The 22,055-nt window shown below is 44.5% G+C and overlaps 2 protein-coding genes across 7 annotated transcripts in view; one reads left to right on the forward strand and one right to left on the reverse strand.

The window, feature by feature from the left end:
* Positions 1–3,325: 3,325 nt before the first annotated feature.
* LOC143362228 (DNA damage-regulated autophagy modulator protein 1-like) lies at positions 3,326–10,074 on the reverse strand. Of its 3 annotated transcripts, none has more exons than XM_076802217.1 (7): positions 9,341–10,074; positions 7,683–8,029; positions 6,588–6,709; positions 5,701–5,927; positions 4,707–4,845; positions 4,481–4,632; positions 3,326–3,558 (listed from the first exon to the last, which is right to left on the reverse strand). In XM_076802217.1, the coding sequence occupies exons 2-7, from the start codon at positions 7,763–7,765 to the stop codon at positions 3,457–3,459; spliced, it is 825 nt and encodes a 274-aa protein (XP_076658332.1). In that variant the 5' UTR covers positions 7,766–8,029; positions 9,341–10,074; the 3' UTR covers positions 3,326–3,456. The 3 variants fall into 3 exon arrangements, with proteins under 3 accessions (XP_076658332.1, XP_076658331.1, XP_076658330.1); XM_076802216.1 differs by lacking the exon at positions 9,341–10,074 and adding an exon at positions 8,999–9,134; XM_076802215.1 differs by lacking the exon at positions 9,341–10,074 and having other exon boundaries at positions 7,683–8,092.
* A 5,344-nt stretch (positions 10,075–15,418) lies between these two features.
* LOC143362225 (protein couch potato) overlaps positions 15,419–22,055 on the forward strand; it is a 77,425-nt gene continuing 70,788 nt past the window's right edge. For all 4 annotated transcript variants that reach the window (XM_076802211.1, XM_076802209.1, XM_076802208.1 and 1 more), the window contains exon 1: positions 15,419–15,551. In XM_076802211.1, coding sequence (XP_076658326.1) covers positions 15,489–15,551 — 63 coding nt within the window. In that variant the 5' untranslated portion in view covers positions 15,419–15,488. The remainder of the gene's footprint in view (positions 15,552–22,055) is intronic.

A 22,055-nucleotide genomic window follows, 5' to 3' on the forward strand; every position in this document is an offset into this window, starting at 1 on the left:
ACTGGCAAGACACTAGAAGAAGAATTTAACACACTAGGTTTACGGAGCACTAAATGCGAATATTTTGCGTCACTTCATTAAAATAACAAGAACGTGCTACCCAAAATTTTAGCAATATTTTTCAAGTAATATATACCCAAAGAAATAAATTTTCTAAATAATTTCTCATCTACGTATCCGTCATTTTGACGGGTCCCGTAAACCCAGTGTTGGGAATGCTGTTACATCATTCTCGACTTATTGAAATTATGGGAAAAAGAGAAGTGCGTTTACAATTTAATTTCCACTTCTTGCATTCGACTTCGAAGATGTTCGTTTTGCAGATAAATCCGCAGTCCGGTAATGATTTTTATCAGTCTATTAGAATGTTCAAGCGAGTCGTAATCAGTGTCCACAGTAAATATCTTCGAAAATTGTACTAGTTCCTTTAAAAACATTTTCGTAAACTATCTTTTACATAAAGTTCGACAACCTCCGTACACCCATCAATTAAATTTAAACGATGCTGAACGCATGTCAATGGTCCCCGTGTAGACAACTAATCCCGTATCGAATATACTAAACTATCAAAGAAAGTAAATCACTAAATCAATCTTGATCTACACTTCAGCCGTTCAATGCAAAGGTAGTGTACCTAATCCAAGATTATTGAATAATGAGGGATAAAGTAAGCCACTTATGATGGGACTATACCTGTACGAAACAGAATGGAAACGTGTTGTACGAACGTAAGTGTGCTGTTACGCTAGATCAGCTTACACCAGAGTTTCATTAAACGGCTATTTAGTAATTTCGAAGCAACTTTGAAATAAAGCTAGGGATGCTCTCGGTCACGCAATTAGTTGACAGCGTTCCTTTGCAATTATTCACGTGCGACGGACCAACGTGTGAGACTGTATGCTAACCACATTGAGAACAATCTAGGTCCCTAATATCGACAGAAATATTGATCGATTGGCGGAAAAATCGAGAGATCCTGGTCTTGGACGGAAGCGTATAAGGAAACGTTTGAAAAGGGGGAGACGTGCGACGAAAAATACGTGTAGTGTCATCTAACGTTAACCATTCTAACACGGTGTCTTATCGTGGACGCTACGGTGTCCCGTGGGAACGTTTTCGTGCCGGACGAAAACCGTCTCATTGCAATAGGCCGCTTCTGTCGTAGCTGACAGACTTGAAGGCGTCTTCGACCAAGTCTGTCAGACACCTGACTGCTTGCAACAATGCCGCGAGTAGGAGGGACAACGACAATGATATCAGTTTGCTAGGCACCAGAGCGTTCTCCGAGGCGTTATGGCTTCTGCTCGATATCTTCTTTCTCTTCCTTTTCTCGAAACTCTTGCCGCTGGAGGACTCCTTGTCCTTCTCGCCGGTCCTGTCGCTGGACATCGCGCCCCTTCTTGGTCTGCTCGGCGATTTCTCTGTCGAGCTCGCGCCTCTCTCCACGAATTCCTTCGAAACCCTAATTCTCTTTGAATCGTTTCCACCGGACACGGTGAACCGTCTATGGGAAGCTACGGACTCGATCTTCTTCTGCAAGTCCTCCTTCGCCTCCATGATGGTCCAGCGTTTGTCGTCCACGCTCCTCCGGTTGAGATTTCTGAGAAACTTCTCCCGCGAGGTCTGCAGTATCTCCTCCGATCTAGCTTTCCCGGAATGGTCCAACAGGTTGGCGTTCGCGGGCTCGATCAGCAAATTCTGCAGCGAAGACTTGCCGGTCTCCAGCTTGTCGGCCGAGTCCAAATTCGGGAACGTCGAGTCCTCGTCCAAAGAGTTCGTTCTGTTGTGACACTTGTCGCGGCACAGCAATTTCTTCTCCGCGCAGGTTGTGTTCAGGTTGTAGTCTATCGTTGCCGTTGGCTCTTCAGGCTCCGACGAACAGAGGCGAATGTTCTCCTTCGCCCCGTCGAGAACGATTCTTCTGGGCAGCGTTTTGTTCAGGCTGTTCGGAATGAAATTGATCGCCTTCTCGGTGTAATTCAGGCTCTCCTCCACCGGCAAGATCGTCGAGCCGTTCATGAAATCGACGTTCGAGCAATGATCGGTTGATCCCGATTGGCTCGTCACCTGGACATTGTTCGTGTCGGACAGTTCGTTCGAGGGATCGATCGAACCAGCGCCGGCGTTCCCGTCCTCGTCGTCGTTGTCTTTTATCGTTAAATTACGGCCAACCCAAACCTGCTCCTCCTCGTCGTCCTCTTCGTCGTCTTCGTTCTCCTCTTCGGATTCGAGGGACAAGGATTTCTTCTTCTTCTTGATTACGGTCACGATGCCGTCGGTGTAGAGAAGATCCTGGACCTCGAACAGACTCTTCTCGATGCTCGGACTGTTGTACAAAAGGTTCCTCAATTCCGGTATATCCATATCCTGCACGTGGAGCAGGTTCTGTTCAATGTTCAACAGGCTCTCCTCGATCTCGACCAAACATTGTTCAATGTCGCAGGCGGGTTCAACGGTGTGCTCACTTTGCAACTTCGTTTCCGTTCGACGTGTTCTCACGGTATCGTCGTCATCCGTCATACCAACGTTCGCCGACTTGAGCTTCTGCTCTTCCGGCACAGAGGTGTTGAACATGTGTTCCCTCCAAGACGTCACTGGCCATCCGGATGTTTGCGTGTTGTCCTCCTGCTGTGCCTGGCCTTCCAGATACATCCCGTAACTGGTATGACTATTCGCTACCTCGTAATTCGTGCTCGGTCTACTGCCCCAGTTCGGCCGATCAGCCTCCGCGGTGTCTCTGAAGCTTCCTTCCCTGTTCATCGACGAGACACTGCGATTACCGTGACTGTTCGCCACCGAGTAGTTCGCCGTGTCTTCCCGGTTCGCCTCCATGAACTTCTTGACAGCCACGTCCGAGTACAATTCGCTGTATTTCGGGTGGCTGCTCCATTCTCGACCGCTACCATGACTGTTAGCCAGCGGATAGGTGGTGCAGAGGTCCAGGTTCTCTCCAGGTCTCCTCGAGATTCCCTGTCTTCTCCTGTTGTAGATCGAGGAATCGTCTTTCCCGTGACTGTCCGCGTCGTCGTCGTCGTCGTCAACTTCCGCGGCTCCTTCGGGATAAGGGAGCTCCTGCGACTCGTCCAGCGCCATGGCAGGCCCCAGACACCCGTCGTCTATCAGTATGTAACCGTCCAGGATGTTCTCGTCCAGGTCGATCCATTTCTTTGGGTAATCCTCCGCCCATTTCTGCCTGTTCTCGGAGTCGTCTCGTTCCTTCGGCTGTCGTCGTTGCTCGCGTATCGATGGGTCCTGCACGTGTATTTGTACCGGGCAGAGCACGTCGGTTCTCCTCTCGTAGTCGCTGGTAGCTGGCGGCGTGGTCGCCACCAATGGCGCGACCTCGTCCAACAGAGCCTCTCGGGATTCACAGTACCTGTAGCCGGGACACGGGGTGTTCACTGGAGAGTGCGAGAGAAGGTTCACGTAACCACCGACGCCTCTGCCTATGAGCGATCAGGTGGCCCTCGGCGAGCCCTGTTCTCGGTTCATCGTGCTGTTCTGGCTCTCGTTCAGCGTCTCCTCGTTCAACCTCATCCGGTTCGGCACGCAGACAACCTGAGAATAGAATGCAGCCATTGTTCACAATCTTGAACCTCTCAATTGACGGGCTTATATTAACCCTTCGCACTCTCGGCGCTACTTTCATTCTAAAACTAAATTTTTCTTCCGTCTTGGAATATCTTCAGTTTATTCGTACGAAACTGATCCGATTTACACATATAATATTTAAATTTTGTAATATTTTTTGTAATTTCTTTGAAGTAATGCCACAACAATTTCTAGTGGTGCTTCAGAGTCACCACTCGAGTGCAAAGGGTTAAAATAATCAGGTATTAAACGAAAGTCTAGCTGTATGAAATGAGAAAAATAAAAATTTGAAGTGCAAGTCGAAATTGCAAGTTCAATAAAGGGGTAACATGTTCGTTAGCAGTGTTTGTATCGACCACAGGCTACATAGCTAGGTTTGACTGTAGAATATTTAAGAAAATATTCTTCTATAAAATAGAAAATTGTCATAGAGAACTCGTAAGTTCTCCGAATAATAGTTATAATTTCAAACAAGCACTATGAACACACGCAATTCGATTCTCGATGAAATCATGATTCTCACAGATGTACGACGCTGGAAGCCAACGTGTTAACCCTTTGCACTCGAAGCTATTTTAACTCCAAAACGAAACATTTCTTCTGACCTAGAATATTTCCCTTCTATATATATATAAATTTTTCCTGTTATACATACGAAAATGGTGCAATTTACTCGTACAATACCGAAGTATTTAGTAATTTATTAAATACAGACACATTTAATAAAGTAAAAAATATTTTGAATAATGACACAGCAATTTCTAATGGCGCCTTACAGTCGCCATTCGAGTGCTAAGGGTTAATAGGTTTCCGGTAAATCAACATTTTAAATTCCCGAGCAAGCGGCTCTAATCATTTGATCACTGTAGGAGGAATCAGAGGTATGTACCCTTGGATGGCTGATCTTGATGTCCCTAAATTCATCCGTGAATGTCAAAATGTAAATGCAGAATGCCGCAGCGCAGACCCACTCGGTGGCGGTGCTAGCCACGTGCAACTCCCAGCCGCCGTCACCTTTGTACCATTTCCGGGGATTCGTTCCTGAAATGGCAAACGTTTTGTTAGCGAACGAACGGGAAGGGTGGTCGTTGGATAGGAAAAAGAAACGAACCAACCCTTGAAAGCCAGTCGCGACAGCACGCCGGTGATTAGGGTGACGAAGAAACAAACGGTGCAGAAGATAGACAATCCCGTTCGCAGATGCGCCAGTCTCATCGAACATCCGAGCGGATGTAGGTAGAACGTGCACACAGCCTGAAAGCGAGACACGTCGATGACTATACATAGAACGGACAGTCTTTATTCCCGGAGACGATACCGTGCCACAGATCAATCAGCTTTCCAAGAAATTATGCAAGACACGGAAAACTGGTTACGTTTCAGCTAATCTAATAACACGATATTGCTTCGTAACAGTTGTCTTTTCTTTGCGTCTCTGTTAAATGCATGTTTTGTAGATTCCGATTTTTGTAGTCGTTAGTTTCCAGTCCGTCCGTGAGTTAATACGTATGCTATTATATACTTTCATGCTTCTAAATAAGTGCTGAACGGAAGAGTTCATATTAAGGAAATTACGAGAGATATGGTCACACTTCCTTTGATAAGTTTCGTTTTTGTTGCTAACACTAAACCACGTACTGCGAAAGGCACTTCCGGAAAATTGCAAAACTTATCATGGGAAGTTTGGCCACATTTTCCGTTTCCTACTGCTATGACTCCTGATTATTTCATAGTTAGATGTCTACATAACATACTAGTAAATACAATAAATGTTAAATCTATTTCTTTTATTTCTGCCCTTGTATGACCCTGATGACCATAGTATACTACACGGTTGAACCCGTCTGAATGTCCGTTTTCGTGTGACGTAAACAAATATGTAGCATTCCATTGTAAAAAATGAAGGTCACCTTTGTTTCTAGAAAAATATCAAAAATACGAAAAACTGAGATACGCTATCATATTGCCAGTAAAATATACTACAACTACCTCCTCTTCGGTTTTTATCTAATGTTTACGTTTTACGAAAGAAACGCTGGTGCAAATGATCGCGAACACCCTGCATATTGTTTTCGAAATGAACATCACACGAAAGTATGTTTTTCTCACCTGTGTCCAGAAATAAGCAGTGCCACAACCGAAGCAAAGAAGCGCGCCAATGAAATGCACGAAGAGCACGGAGGTTTCTTGAAAGTTAGCGACGACGGAAAGGCCGAAGGTGGATGTTAGGCCAAAGATTAGGGCCCAGTGGTTCCATTTTGGTAGAGACGATTGCAAACTGAAGATAGTCGTGCACTCTTTCACCTGGGAGTACCTTATGTAGATCACGAACGACACTGAAACGATAACAGTACATAAATAAATGTATCAATACTTGACTGACAATTATTAACTATACAGACCAATTCTAGGAAAATTCTCTGAGGCGTTTACTTCATTTTATATACATATAAATGTAAACTATAAAACCACATTTATATTGCAGACGTTTCTGATCGATTTCATTCGTTTTTCTCTGTTGTACTTAGCGAATTTAGAAGAACTGATCATCATAAATTATTAGGTTTGCGAACATTTTTGGAAATTCAGATTTTTAAGCATTGACTTATAAAACAGAAATTCATAATATATAACAATGACGTGAAGCATTATACAGCATCTTATTCAGTGTTTTAGTATCTTCATCAATGCTTCTGCTACATAAAGAAGAATTTCGTGTTGTTTTTGAATTGTTATTGTGCTATACATATTCAGTTTTTATTACCATAGCAATTTCTTTTGATACTGTGATACATCGAATATTTGTTTGCAGACTCGCGTTGAGGAGCCTAGGAGTGTTCTTTTGAAAACGATCTCGAGATCGAACACTATTTTTACTTCGTCGAAAGTCCCACGCGAACGAGAATCGAGGTCACTAAACCATGTGCAGAGCGACGATCGATTTTCCTGGCTATAGAACATCGAAAATTCAAATGTATCCGTGATAATGGACTCACTGAGCATCGCTATCATGTTGATAAACTGGGCGAATATGCAGCTTTCCGGTGCATACGCTGCTGCATCCGAGATGTATGGAAACCCGGCCTCCACATGGCCCAACAGAACCGCTATTACATAACTACAAAGTAGAAACAGTGAATCGTTTACATACACAGTCTACTATTACAAAAGAAATGATGAATAGAAATGGTAGTTGAAATGATTAATAAATTTTCATTCCCAATGGAAATTATGAAATTATGAATGAAATTTTGTACTGTAATATTTTGAGTGTACATACAGTGTTTTATTTTTACTCAAAGGAAATTAAAAACAGTCGTATTTAGTACACGGTGGGGTTAATAATTTAATAATGAAATGAATTTGATCGTTGCATAAAGCATGTTGATCTGTGCCCAAGTTTTCCAAATTACAGTATATTATTGACATAATGACGCTATCGTGAATTTTATTGCTGTGAAGAATGATAGTATCTCACCGATATGTTAATTAGGCATGGCACGTGAGTGTCGACAGACACAAGCAAATAATGATTCAGCAGATGCTAATCGAATATTTTATCTGCCGATATAATGAAAGCTGATATTAGAAGTCTGTAATTATTTTAAAAGATCTATTCAAGCTGACAAACTACTGTCTATTTATAGATATATGGTACTTGGGTCTCATTGTGTCTATCCAAATTTTTAACACTTCTTTTTATAATATATATTGCGTTGAAACGTAGCGTTCCACGTTCGTAACATTTTCAAATTAAAATTCAAAGATAATATCGAGATATTTATTCATAGGTTTCTTCAATAACATGATAAATTACCTCAAAAAAGAAAGAAAGAAAGAAAGAAAGAAATAGAACAGAATGGAAAATATGTTATTGAACAAATCTACGAATATCTTAACTTTATTCTTCTAGAACTTTCGTTACAACTCAATACAAAAAAGAAAAAAATAAATTTCTCAATGATTTTTCGTACATTAAAAATATTAAAACCCGTCATTTCGAGGGGTCCCGTAAGTCTAGCGTCGAAGGGCTCATATTTTGATTTCTGACGAGAGATAGCGGTCAGATTGACCAGAAACCAGCGACTCACGTTAAAATAAAAACGCTGGGAAGCGCGATGAAGAGGAAGATCGGCAAATAATGTAGATTGATCAGAAAATCCTGCTGCTCCATGACGATGATGTGCGTTTTTTCGATGTCGTTTGTTTTCCCGCCGGAACAAAATGACGTCAGACGCCGACGTCCACGGTGCACTGTGCTATCGGGGAGACTCGCGCGTCGAGGCACGTGTCCACGAGCCACGAACACTCATGCTCGTCTGTTCCAAGATGCCGAAGCACTTTACTATGCTTTCCTCCCGGTGTAGCTAGCCGGTGAAACGGCTAAACCGACGACCGCACTGCGGTTCGACTGCCATCAAGTTCCTCTTCGCGACACCTTCGATCAAAACACAAATCGTTACGTCGCACGAAACGTGCCTCATTCCATTACTATACTCGTTGTTTCATCCCGAGTAACATTGTAGCCTGAACGGATATAATTATGTGCGCGACATTACGTCGGACCACCTGCCAAAAAGCACGCCATTTTTCCAATCTGAGAAGTTCAAGTGATCATAAGGAACGTCGACTCTTAACGCTAGGTTTACGGAGCATTGAAAGTGAGTATTTCACAATACTTTATAAAAATAAGAAGAATGCGTCTATCCAAGTTTTCAGCCATTTTTTAAATAATATATACCCAAGGAAATAAGTTTGTTGAGTAATTCCACGTGGATGGACGTTCAGAATCTCAATAATCGTAAATTAAAAATATTAGAACCCGTCACTTTGACGGGTCCCGTAAACCTAGTGTTAAACAAATGGTACGTAATGTTTTGGAGTGGATATGTCAGAAAATATTTTTACTAGATTTCGAAATGGATAATCTTCGATTGCCTTGATAATACTCGATGGGTTTGCTTGCTGGCAAGTTAAGAGGGGAATATCTTGAAAGAATTCTATTCAAGAGCGACTCGCAGATAGAATTCTACCACAACGGAACTTGTCAATTCCATTATCACCGTAGAAACCTCAAGCCCTACACCATCGCATGCAACTGTGTTTACGAACTCGCACACGTGAACGTACAACACACTGAAATTACGCATTGTCTGCGCACGCAGCACATGCACGCACAGGATTCCATGGACTCACAGTTCGCACAAAGCCTTCCCGAAATAGGCAGGAGGCCCGAAATCGATGACGAATCTAGCAGAAAAGTCGCCCAGTGATTCGGACTAATCTAATTCTCACTAACTTCCTATCGTTGGCTCGTCGAACGAAGACTCATTCGAGCTCGCATTCTTCTCGAAAAAAAAAAATTCCTGCACCTACGTGGGATGATACTAAAGAATGTTCAGAATACTCGAGATATTATCACACGTGTGCGATCGTACCGCCGGATAAACCCGCGCCAGAAATATCGCACGCGTTTCGGGTGAGCCGCGCCAAGCACCCAAACAGAGTCACCGGGATGACACAGTGATCGCGAACTATGTCGAATGACACTGCACGAAAGGCTATGCGCGACGCGTGCGAATATTCTCACGCGGGCGTTGCCGAGGAACAAAGGGGAAGTCCGTTCCCTATCAGCGGAATACAGCTGGCAGCCATTCTCTGTCGGCCTAGACTGTGAAACTTTGCAATCGTCTCGAAGTGAACGGGTCAACCTTTACTGCATGGATGTCCGATTGTCACTGTGGCCTACCCTGGGTCTAGCTTGTTTCGCTGAAACTGGAGAGCCTCGCTTAGGGGTTGCACACGGTTGAAGGTCTTCCTGGTGCACTCCTATCGAACCACTCTGCTCGCACCGTTCCCCCGAAATGATTTACAAACGGGAATCGCGTGAAGTTGAAGGGAACACGGCGGAGGTTCGTTTGTAAGCCTCGTGCAGTAATTCTGATGTTTCAGTTGGAAGGGTGAAGAGCCAGAGAGTTGCAGAGGTTATGGCTGATTGTGACCGATCGATGCCGTGACAGCGAAAACGGCGCTCTCGGCAGCTGCGCCACGAGACTGACAACGACGTCGTTGTTAGCCTGCGTTCACCGAGGAACGTATATCCTGATACCACCTGAATGCGCTTGTAATACGTGTACGCAACGCTTATCAACACCCGCACAACCGAACGAGATAATTGCTACAATTTCTGCACAACGGCAAACAGCTTTACAGTTTTACAGATTTGTGTTCTGAACGTTTCTCGAGAATCGGCTCTTCTTGAACACGTTCCTCGAGCGTGACTGAACAACAGGCTTCGTTTCCCGATGAGACTGATTCAAAGCACCTTCAAACTAGTGCACGATTTATTCGAGATTGTACGTGGTTGGACTGGTTTTAAAGGCATCTTGCAATTTGATTGAGGGACAGCCTCGCGACTGGCATCGGCAACGTCATGATCGTCCTTCGATATCTTCCGATTTGAATCGCGCGCAGACATCAAGGTGTCTTTTTGTTTGGAGCATACTCGAGTAGATAGATCACGTTCGGTGACGAAGCGTTTCGCTTACGATTGCGAATGTACAATAAGTGAGCATCCTTTATCGGCGAGCATGGCATCATCGCGATTATGGGCTTCAAGTCTGTTTGTACAAGGTATAGAAGCAAATCGGTCGTCGCCTAATTGCGAGATGCGGGGATGACTGCTCGATCGTTCGGAGTGCCAGAAAATTTTGGAGCGAACCGAGTGACTATCAAAAGGGAAAGGGCGTATGGGTTGTTACGATTCGTTCTGGTAACAAGCATGCTGCTATCTTTGTTAATTAAGTTACGTTTGATATTATTGTTTGCAATTTAATTTCAATAATTTATTTCTGTCACCTCTAATCGTATAATAAAGACGTAAACTGCTGCTAAATATTAATCGGTAATGTGTGCAATTGTTGCAATAATGCAATAATGTTGCAATTATTGATATAACCAACACCTCATTTGAAATTAGCGCCAGAAATAAAATGTAAAAATAGCGCCATTCGACGTAGTGGCAAAACGCTCAAACTTCTAGCCAAATATTACCGACACTGTTTCTCGAGGTAACCGTCAGATGGCGCCACCAGTCGTTTCCCTCAAAATCTGAAAATAGCGCCACTACTCGCAGCGGCGAAACGCTGAAACTACTAGCCAAATGTTACCGACACTGTTTCTAGAGGTAACTGTCAGATGGCGCCACCAGTCTTTTCCCCAAAAATCTGAAAATAGCGCCACTACTCGCAGCGGCGAAACGCTGAAACTACTAGCCAATTGTTACCGACACTGTTTCCAGTTGTTACAGTCAGATGGCGCGACTGGTGAAGCGCTGTAGGAGTGTAATATATTTCTCCAAATAAAAGACGTGTTATCTCTTTCAGTATTTATTTCAATCTGAAGTAATTTGTTATGTAAATAATTTTTGTTGGGAAGCGCCAGGGACGAGATCTGTTACATTATCATCTGGAAACAGTGTCAGTAACATTTGGCTAGTAGTTTCAGTGTTTCGCCACTACGGGTAATGGCGCTATTTCTTTATTTTGTTGGGAAAAGATCAGTGGCGCCATCTGACATTATCATCCGGAAACAGTGTCGGTAACATTTGGCTAGTAGTTTCAGCGTTTCGCCGCTACGAGTAATGGCGCTATTTTCAGATTTTTGGGGACGACACCGGTGGCGCCATCTGACAGTCAGTTCTGGAAACAGTATCGGTAACTTTTGGCTAGAAGTTTGAGCGTTTTACCGCTACGAGTAATGGCGCTATTTTGAGATTTTTGTGGGAGAGACTGTTGGCGCCATCTGACAGTAACATCTGGAACCGACCGAGTCGTCGTAGCTGTGCGAATAGGGAAGCAAAGTGCTTCAAGTTTCTGTGAGTTTGTTAATTAATTACTTCTCAGGCTGTGTAATAGTGATTTTTTGGAAATTGCTGGGTTTGAACTGTGAGAAGAGGCAAGAATACAAGTAGGAAGTCGTGGGAAATTGTAATATCATCGATATCGTTGACGCTAGGCTGTCGCTACCAGCCACACGGATTTAATACGGTAAATATCCGCTGCATAGTTAATTTACAACTATAATTTATTGTTCTAATTGTATTAATAATTTATTGTTCTGTTGTAATTCATAATCTGCTTGTTCAGGTGCGATATAACGTTACTAGAGATTGTAGAGATTGTGGAGTGTATATTGAGGGTTGCAAAATCAGTATTCTCTTCTAGTAAATACTTTCGTGGTTTTATTATCCGGAACATTAGTGTCTGATTACAGTCTCTGTAGCGTTTCCAGTTGTTTAATATTTGTTATGTACAGTGAGAATCAGAGTTGGAATAAGCTTAGAATTGGCGCTCAATCTAGCGCGGGAAAGTTGCGCAGAGCATGTATAAATGAGTTGCGCAGAGACATGTATGAAAGAGTTGCGCAGGAATAATTGAAATTACATTAGTCTCGTTTTACAACATCTTGTGATGTTTATGAAGATAATAAAACGTCTCTATACTGGTATTTGTTTCACTTATGTACTATGGAATGAAAAGACGAATATTCTCAAAGAGTCGTCTATACCCGTACTCTCCGATCGGAGGAATACCAATTTTAAGCCAAACATAGCAATTTTAGGAAAAGGAACTTTCGAAAAGTTCAGAAGCAAATTTCAATTAGAAATCCAGAAAGAAAGTTGACGATGTTCATTGAATGACAAGGTAATCCGAAATTTTATGCAAAAGAATCCGATTTTTTCAACCAGTTGCACGAGATGCTCTTTATAAAAAGGGCGTTTAGTTACCGTCGTGTCGCGTCGCGTCGTTCCGATTGTTCCTGCTAATGACGACTCACGGAAGGAAAAAGGCGATCCCTTTGAAGCGCGCTTTGTGTAAGTCGTCCATCTGCTTTCTACGGGAAGGCGGTTTCTCCAGACCTGGTTCGAAATAACCCGCGTCACAACTAGTCGTAGCATCCTCCACCTGCTAATCTCGAGGAAAGCTGCACGTTCCAAACGGCTTCCACCTGTTAGTCACGGGGAAAGCGTATGGTTACGAAGTTTTTCGAGCAGAACCGAGTAATACGCATAGCTCTCTCTCTCTCTCTCTTTTCCCCTCGTACGGCCGAGGGTTCGATACCATCTGCACCCTGCGGAAAATGCAGATGTCCGAGTACGGATAGTCAGCGCGCTTTCATTTGGAAAATACAATTATACATAGGTATAGTGCCTGTAAACAAGTAAATATCATCGGAATTATATCATATCGGGTTTCATTTCAATCAGAAAAGTGCCGCGAATATGTTGGTAAAAGTTTCATAAAAAAATAACGAAAAATAAAGAAGTTTCGTAATTGGATTAGTAGTGGCCTTCTGGTCTCACACCGATATAGCCAACTTTCGAGATTCGGCTACTCACCGCCGGTGGTATGAGGTTTTCCACTGACTTGGAAACGCAAGGTTGGCACTGGCATACAACGAGATTTCACTGTATAGTTACCCTCTCTCTGTCAGTGCCGGATTAGTCACGTGACATTGTGACACACGCACGACAGAGACGAAATGCGTCAGGTGACTGGGCCGTGTCGAAAGCGTGGGGGAATAGCGACGTAGAAGGGGAAGGTGGAGTGGGGAGACAAGTCTTAATCTGTTGACTAATTGCGAGTTCTGTTTGACGGTGCTGTGACGGACATTCGATGGTGATTTTGGGGGGACTTGGAACACCCAGACTAAATAGGTATGGAAATTAGGGAAAGCCGAAGGGTTCCGTTCTGTGGCCGTGTCCCTGTTCCTAGAATCCTACAGCATTATTACCGGTTTTTAAAAACTGTAAAAATACGTCAGATGTGCTATCCTTTCGCCTTCGAGTGTAGAAGGCAATTAATTTCTGAAATTTTTGAGACTTTCGCGGAAATCAAACGAAGCACAGGAAGCACCGTATAATTTTCCAACCCCCACCCACTGGACGAACTTGACGATGCCTCGGTTTGATAGAGCTCCGTTTCCTCGGTCGAGTACGCCGTCAGCGTCGCGTCGTCGGAGTCAGAGTCGGAGTCGGAGTCGGAGTCGGAGGAAAAGGTGGAATAGGGAGGGCTCGCCCCTCCAGTCGCGTGCCTCACCCCTTGACCCCCTCGTCCAGCCTCGTATGTGATCCCCACCCCCGAGCAGCCACCCACTCACCTACCCCGACCCAGTGGCCCGCGGGCCACCCCACCGCGCCCCACCCCTGCGCCGACGGCGAACCGACCCCGCGCGCGCAACCGTCTCGAGCGTCGCGCTCGTCAGTCTATCGGCAACCTGCGTACCAGTCGTGTCGCAGTGCTTACGTAACAATATTATTATTATTCTTACTTGCCTGGCCGGTGTGTTGTTCATTTAAATCACGGTTCACGGTTTTTTCGTTTAAATCGATCGGCTCGTCTCTTTCGCTCGGTCCGTCAAAACAAAAATAAATCGATAATTTTATATAAAATTGTTTTCGCGCACTACACTCACACTCCACACACACACACACACACACACACGCACACGAACACGCACACGAACACACACACACACATACACACATGCATAGAATCCGTCTGTCTGTAGACAGACATACACACGCAGACACACAGCCACACACACACGCGCGGGCGCGCTAAAACGTATGTACGTGCATATAATACCATACATGTGTACATAGACTATTCGCGTCTAAGCACGAAGGATACGGGACGATCGCACGCGGTGCGCTCATAACAAAAAAAAGAAAAAGAAATACGCGCTCAACGTCTCCAGCAAAATCGCCGTTACCTGTTCAGGCGCAAGTCGCGCGGACACAGCCGGATTCGCCGCCGCCGGTCAGCCGTCGTCGACGTTGTTGTTCCGCTCGCCATCGATCACCGGATACGATTGGACAGTACGGTCGTTGCCGAACGTGACACCAGATAAAGAGGAATATCCCGACGTAACCAGTAGTCCAGCATATTTACCGCCGTCGCAGCAAGTCGTCCGCCGATAGATGAAACAAGTGTTGTCAACGAGCCGCCGCTGTAGAACACGTTCTCTGGGTTCGGCCCTCCTCCACGGGCACGGTGTATCGATTGCTCTAAAATAGACGCGTGGGAACACCTGCAGGCTACATACACATTCTACGTATTGCTCAGACCGTCTCACTTACTCACTCGCATACACAGACACACACACTCTCTCTCTCTCTCTCTCTCTCTCTCTCTCTCTCTCTCTCTTTCTCTCCCTCGCTCGCTTTCTCTCGTTGCCGTGTCCCCCTTAATACCCTCCTCCCCTCCTCTTTCTGTAACTTTTTCTCTGCATTGGTCTTTCCTGACGTCCTTGCACAGCGTGTGACAGGTGTATCGAGAACGACGGGAACAGCCAGTACACCGTGCCGTTGTAGGCCTGGAGGAGGAGGAGGTGGTGGTAGCGGTGAAGGCTGAGGAGCAGGCGGCGGCGAAGAAGAAACGTAACAGGAAGCGGAAGAAGAAGTGAATAGAAAGGAATAAACAGGGGGAGAGAGAGAGAGAGAGAGAGAGAGAGAGAGAGAGAGAGAGAGAGAGAGAGAGAGAGAGAGAGAGAGCGAGCCAGGAGATATAGAGGTACGGTGTGTGCGCGCGAGTGAAGCGAAGAGAAAGAGAGTGAGAGAGATAGGGAAAAGACAACGGAAGGAAGGAGACGAAGAGGAAAAGAAGAAGCCGAGCGTCAGAGAAGGAGGAAGTAGGCGAGAACGCCTGGATTTCTATCTGTTGAAGAGTTATTGCCAGTGATACGTCCTGGAGGCGCCTGTCGTCTTCGCCGGTACAACCATAACGCCGCCCGCTTTAAAACGCCCGAGACGGGATACGGTGGACTCATCGCCGCCACCCGCTCGAACCGCAGTACCCGGAAACCCCGGACCATCCAGCAAACTCGCTTGCATCATGGACGCGCCGCTCTCACAGAGTATGGACTCCGTGAACACGGTGGCCACTGGCGAGGACGAGGTACGTACCGCAACACTGCCACCGCTCCGTGCCGCGCAGCGTTCTGTGCCCGTGCCCGTGCCCCTGCCCGACGCGCGTACGCGCATTACGCACCCATACGCGTACACACACACACAGGGCGCTTGGCGCGTACGGGAAATCCCCTAGATCAAGGAGATCAACCTACCAAAGATTTGACCTATCGAAAAATTGGTGTCCCGAGTTTTCAGGTCATTGATCGCAAATCTCAAACTCAAAATTCATATAAATGGAACAATTCGCGAATTGTAAGTTATTTGTTAAATTGGGTAGAAGATTTTGTAATATTCTAACGATTACTGTGTGTGTTGGTATGTTGTTGTGATATTCCATAATCCGTTCTTCGAAAGAAGATACTGTAAATACTCTGGTAGTTATAATAATTGACCACTCTATTCCTATGTTGCAAGTCTGAAGTAATGGGACGGCGGGGTGGGGGTGGGGGGGGGGTGGGGGGGACAGCTGTTGTAACTGTAAGCGAATTTGTGATATCTTCTTTGAAAAACAGAACATGAGTACATATTTTATCTATTTATTCGCGTTAATAACGTTTTGACGTGCACATGGAGAGGCTGGGAAATTGTAAGCCATTCGGATATTTGTTTTAACATTCGGATAACGCCATTGTGCGACCTGTAGTTGCGACGTTCTAAGTATCTCATCTATTAATTGATGTTAATGAACACTTGAAACGTAGATGGAAGAGAAGGTTAGGAAACGGTAAAGACATCTGTTAAATTAGAAACAAATTCGTGTCGCTGTTGTTGTATTTTAAGCGATAATTCTGCGGGACGAAGCGTGACAGTGAGCGCCGCGTTTTGGAATTACTCACGATAAAAAATCACTTCGATCGGCCAATAGTGGCACGCGTAAGTCAGAAAGAGCACGGACAGCGATGTACCACGCGAGTAACAATGATGTAAAACCGCCGAGTGCTCAAATCAAGATTTCTAAATTACATAAATGACAAGCTCACGGACATTGAGACATTGGTTGCTTTGATATTCACAATAATTTTCTAGGAAGACGTCATCGTATTGCATCGAGTTATAAACATTTTTCGTCGCAGGTTTTGTTGAATTATTGGATCAGTATTAATTCATAATAATAATGACGATGCTGATTATTGCTCACGCCAGCCTCGTAATTCTAATCCTTAAAATTGCAAACAAATCATTTGATTATTCAGATGATAAAAGATTAGTGCATATTTACATTTTTTTTCCTAATAAATCAAATTTCATTACACGACCTAGGTAGTTCTCCACGAAAAGTATATTTAATACTTTCAAGCCAGATCTAATAGTATTTGAGAATGTGAGTTCGAGGAATATTAATTCTGACGTACTTTTGAAAAATGAAACCGATTCAATGAGCAGTTTAAAACGAGTCATTTGGACTCTTTTAGTCTTCATTACCACAAGTTATACGATGGACAACTAAGAATTTTCATGCAAAATAAAAATTCAATTTCAAGCAACGTGGAGCAGATACGAATTTATTTCGTCTGTTAATAATTTTGTGACAGTGTTTCCTGAAATTCTGCTATTACATTCAATGTTTCTTGTTTCGTTTGCTAATTTTTTCTTTCTTCAAGAAATCGACTATAGTAACTTGAAGATCGGATAAAATTTTGAAGCTCTGGCTTCTTGCCCTGTTTTGGATCATCTGGTGGAGCGTCTACTTTGTCGAACACTCTGTATGCGCCTCCCTCCATCCCTCAGTTGATCGCTTCCTCGTTTTCACCCTGTTCCCTTTCTCTCGCTTCAAAACGACACGCGCGCGTCAAAACGAGTTCGTGTGTACCAACACAGGGATGAGGGGAGAAGGAAAGACGGAGAGATAGATAGGTGAATAAATAGATAGATAGAGAGAGAGAGAGAGAGAGAGAGGGGAGGGGGTTGAGAAGGAGGGAGAGTACATCCGGTATCCTTCCTTCCTTCCTTCCTTCCCATTAACTTACCTCTAGGTTACCCTCCGACCGTCCGTCCTACTCCCGCGCTCGCCATATTGCCCGTTTCTCTTGCGCCCTCTGAACCCGTTCTCATTCTTCTCGCTCTTCCTCCCTCTTTCCTTTCTCTGTTTCTTTCTCCCTTCCGTTTCTTCCGTTCTCGGTCTCCTTCTACCTCGGCGATATCGTACGTCACGGGACGCGCAGGCGCACTGCACGATTAAACCTTACACGTTACCTACCTACCGATGTTGCTCGCATACAGGGTGTCCGACTGTGTACGTGTACAATACTAACACGGACGTTCTAGGGGCTGATTCCAGGAATCGAATAAAACTGCTCACTTCCGAAAATGAAAAGCTACTTGCATGAAAGATACGAATGTTGTTTGTTAATTATTACTATTTAAGGTGGTGTCGGATTTGTCAATTCTAGACAACCGAGATTATTATAGATTAAGCGCTTTGAAATGTTGATATAAATGCTTGACTATATTTCAAGATGTTGCAGTAAAGCTTCTATGCAATTATCTTTATTGTTATTTAAATTATTCTGTGATTTTCAGAACATATTATTTTTCATAGTTGCCACAATGTCTCAATCGATGAATCTTTGAAGCAGAGATTCCTTTCTCTTGTGAATGATATTTTTTTTTTGATTATTCAAAGAAGCTTCAATGAAGTTTCAATGAAATGAATTTCTGTCTTATATACGTCTGCCATTTTGTGAAAAAATCTTTTTTCTGAGCGATTTCAGTTCACAAGATAAAGGGATCTCTATTTTATATGAAAAATAATCTTCATCGAATTATTCAATTATTTTCTTCATTTTTAAATTTTTTTTTTAATTTGAAGAAGATTGGTCGATTCATTATTGAGGTATCATGGTAATCGTGAAAATCAATATTCTGCACGAATCATACAATTAATTTAAACAATAATAAAGCTATCATAGCCATATGTGTATTCAAAATTTTTAAACACCTGACCTAAAATGTAGTAATGGTTTAGACAATATTTATTACGTTCTCTGAGGTCCTTGTTCCCCTGTAAACGAAAAGAAGAGAAACTAAAATTTATTGAGAAGCACTCTCAAAAAGAAAAAAGATTTCATGACCGATTTGCGAAACTCAACGCGCGTGCATTAGAGTACCTACGTATATACAATCAGTAGATACGGTAAGTTACGAACAGACATGCTAGTCAATTCCTGTTTGATATTACAACAGTCTAGAAAACGTGCGTTATCCTCCTTTCCGGGTAATTTCTAATTACAGTGTGCAACAAATCTTAATCTCCTTTTTTACTACCACTATCGACGCGAAGAGCCTTGCAAAATAATTTTGTGATGATTTAATTCTTTATTATAGGCCGAGGGTTTATTCTATCGCGCGGAGGAATTAGATTTTTTTTTTAAATGTTTAGTTCTCGAAACAAATTGTAAAATGTCAGCAAAAATTGGCACATTTTAGTCCATTTCTGACATCTGTGTATTCTTGAAATGAGTTTAAAACAAAATTATGGCGCCAGAAAATGCGGAACAATTATGTTTTATTTCACGCGAATTTAAAATGAAATGATATTATTTTACACGTTCCATTGCATAATGCTTCCCCTGATTAAAAATTCCTCCATCTAACTGCACTGAAAAATTACAAGTTAAAAGTAACAGTACAAAACCAGACTAGAACGTTATATATTAAATTATGCGTCGATAAGTGTCGACCCGACCCGAGCCCATAATTTCGTGTACCCTGATGAAAAGTCTATGGGAGAATATTTTCCACAAAAATAGTGCAGCTGCTTCGTTATTGCTGTAAACTTTCGAAACGCGTGTCGAACAGTATTATCGAACGAGTCCAGTTCGTGGCACGATTTCGTGAACACCCTGTGTGTACATTGATGTCTGTACGTGTGAAAGTGTGTGTCTCTCGGTAGCATGTGCAGAACGATATCATTGGATAGTATGGCGGAGATGGCGGGAATTCGATCGTGCCTCACACACGAGACACAACACACGGGACACAAGAGTGTGCCGCCGCAGGTGACTCGTTTCCATCGTCCGCTCGATCGGTTGGCAGGCTGGCCGGTTGGTTCACTGGCTGACTGCCTAGCCTGGTTAGCACAGCCCTGGCTTCCTTCCTCGCAGCTCGCAGCTCGCAGCTCGCAGCCGTGCACCTGAGAGAGTGACGCGCCACGCCAGACCACGCTTGTTATTGATTTTTCCGCAACGCGAGAGCGGCCGAGGGCTCTCGCCTCCACGGTGTGCGTCACATCATATGGTGGCGGATTATGCTACGCCACACGGCACATGACACACGCGTTACCGCCAACCAAACGGTTCGTCCCAAGTCCTCGATGATCCATACATACATTCCGAGTTTGACGATTCCCGTCAACCATGCGGGATCCTCGGTTACATATTGAGGAATTCTATTGTTTATACCGGGGGTGACGAATTGGCGGCTCGCAAGCCAGTTCGTAGACTCTGGATGAGGGGAGGGAGCACGAATCGAGGGGAAAAAGTTTCCCCCTCTCTGCCAGCACCGGGTTAGTCACGTGACATTGTGACAGAGACGGAACGGATTATGCTACACGGCACATGACACGCGCGTTACCAGCAACCAAAAGTCCTCGGTGATCCATACATACATTCCGAGTTTGACGATTCCCGTCAACCATGCGGGATCCTCGGTTACATATTGAGTAATTCTATTGTTTATACCGGGGGTGACGAATTGGCGGCTCGCAAGCCAGTTCGTAGACTCTGGATGAGGGGAGGGGGCACGAATCGAGGGGAAAAAGTTACCCCCTCTCTGCCAGTACCGGGTTAGTCACGTGACATTGTGACAGAGACGGAACGGATTATGCTACACGGCACATGACACGCGCGTTACCGCCAACCAAAAGTCCTCGGTGATCCATACATACATTCCGAGTTTGACGATTCCCGTCAACCATGCGGGATCCTCGGTTACATGTTGAGTAATTCTATTGTTTATACCGGGGGCGACGAATTGGCGGCTCGCAAGCCAGTTCGTAGACTCTGGATGAGGGGAGGGGGCACGAATCGAGGGGAAAAAGTTTCCCCCTCTCTGCCAGCACCGGGTTAGTCACGTGACATTGTGACAGAGACGGAACGGATTATGCTGCACGGCACATGACACGCGCGTTACCGCCAACCAAAAGTCCTCGGTGATCCATACATACATTCCGAGTTTGACGATTCCCGTCAACCATGCGGGATCCTCGGTTACATGTTGAGGAATTCTATTGTTTATACCGGGGGTGACGAATTGGCGGCTCGCAAGCCAGTTCGTAGACTCTGGATGAGGGGAGGGGGCACGAATCGAGGGGAAAAAGTTACCCCCTCTCTGCTAGTACCGGGTTAGTCACGTGACATTGTGACAGAGACGGAACGGATTATGCTACACGGCACATGACACGCGCGTTACCGCCAACCAAACGGTTCGACCTAAGTCCTCGGTGATCCATACGTGGACTCCGAGTTTGCCGATTCCCGTCAGCCATGCGGGATCCTCGGGTTAAATCCTCGCTAACGCTATCCCGAGTGTACTGTACGCCGTCGATCGTTCAACCCGCCGCGCTGCGCCGCGCCGCGCCGCGACGCACCACCACGCGTCGTTATCAAATCACACCTGTCCCGCGAGCTCCCGATTATCTCTCGCCAGACCGTTTCTAGCCGACCCGCTCGACGATTCACCTTGGTAAACAGAGCGTGCTTATGCGAATCTTTCCGCACTCTGGTTTCAGATTCATCGATAGGAACTTCGAATCTGATTCGAAACTGAAAACTCTTGAAATTCCTGAAAATCTTGAAAGTCTTGATCGTTTTGATAGACTTGGAAGTCTTGATCGTCTTGACCGTTTTGATAGACTTAAAAGTCTTGATCGTCTTGATCGTTATGATGGACTTGAAAGTCTTGATCGACTTGAATCGTATGCTCTAGAGACAGTGAAAAATCATTTTAATTTAATCGTTTTCATTAGAGAAATGTCACGAATATGTTGGTGAAAGTCCCATGGAAAATAATGAAAAATAAAGTAGCTTTGTTATTGGATTAGTAGTGGTCTCCTGGTCTCACACTGATATACCTGATTCGTATTACCTCTATACGTATACCTCGCGGGAGCGGGGATAATTCTGGGACTTTTATCGGCTAGATATATGGGACATGTATCGAGTGAAGACTGTATTGTCTTACGGAGTATTCTCACGGAGTTGTACATCGCTAACAGAAATGTGTTTACTAGAAAATCATAATGTCTGTGAGAAACTATCATTAAAACTCGGACATTTCCCCTGTATGTAACGAGCGAATAACATTTACCGTTCATTTGTAGCATGGTGGTTTCTCGCATCATCGATTAATCAACCGTCGTCAATAAATGTCTCTCTCGCGCGCGTTTTCCGCCGGAAAATTCAAGCTCGGCCATGTTCGTCTGCGTGTTCGCTCGTGGCGCGGGAAATAAGCCGCGTAATAAAAATTATACACTCTGCTCGTCAGCGCGGAG

The sequence above is a fragment of the Halictus rubicundus genome, chromosome 16, assembly GCF_050948215.1.
Source record: "Halictus rubicundus isolate RS-2024b chromosome 16, iyHalRubi1_principal, whole genome shotgun sequence".
Classification (NCBI taxonomy): domain Eukaryota; kingdom Metazoa; phylum Arthropoda; class Insecta; order Hymenoptera; family Halictidae; genus Halictus; species Halictus rubicundus.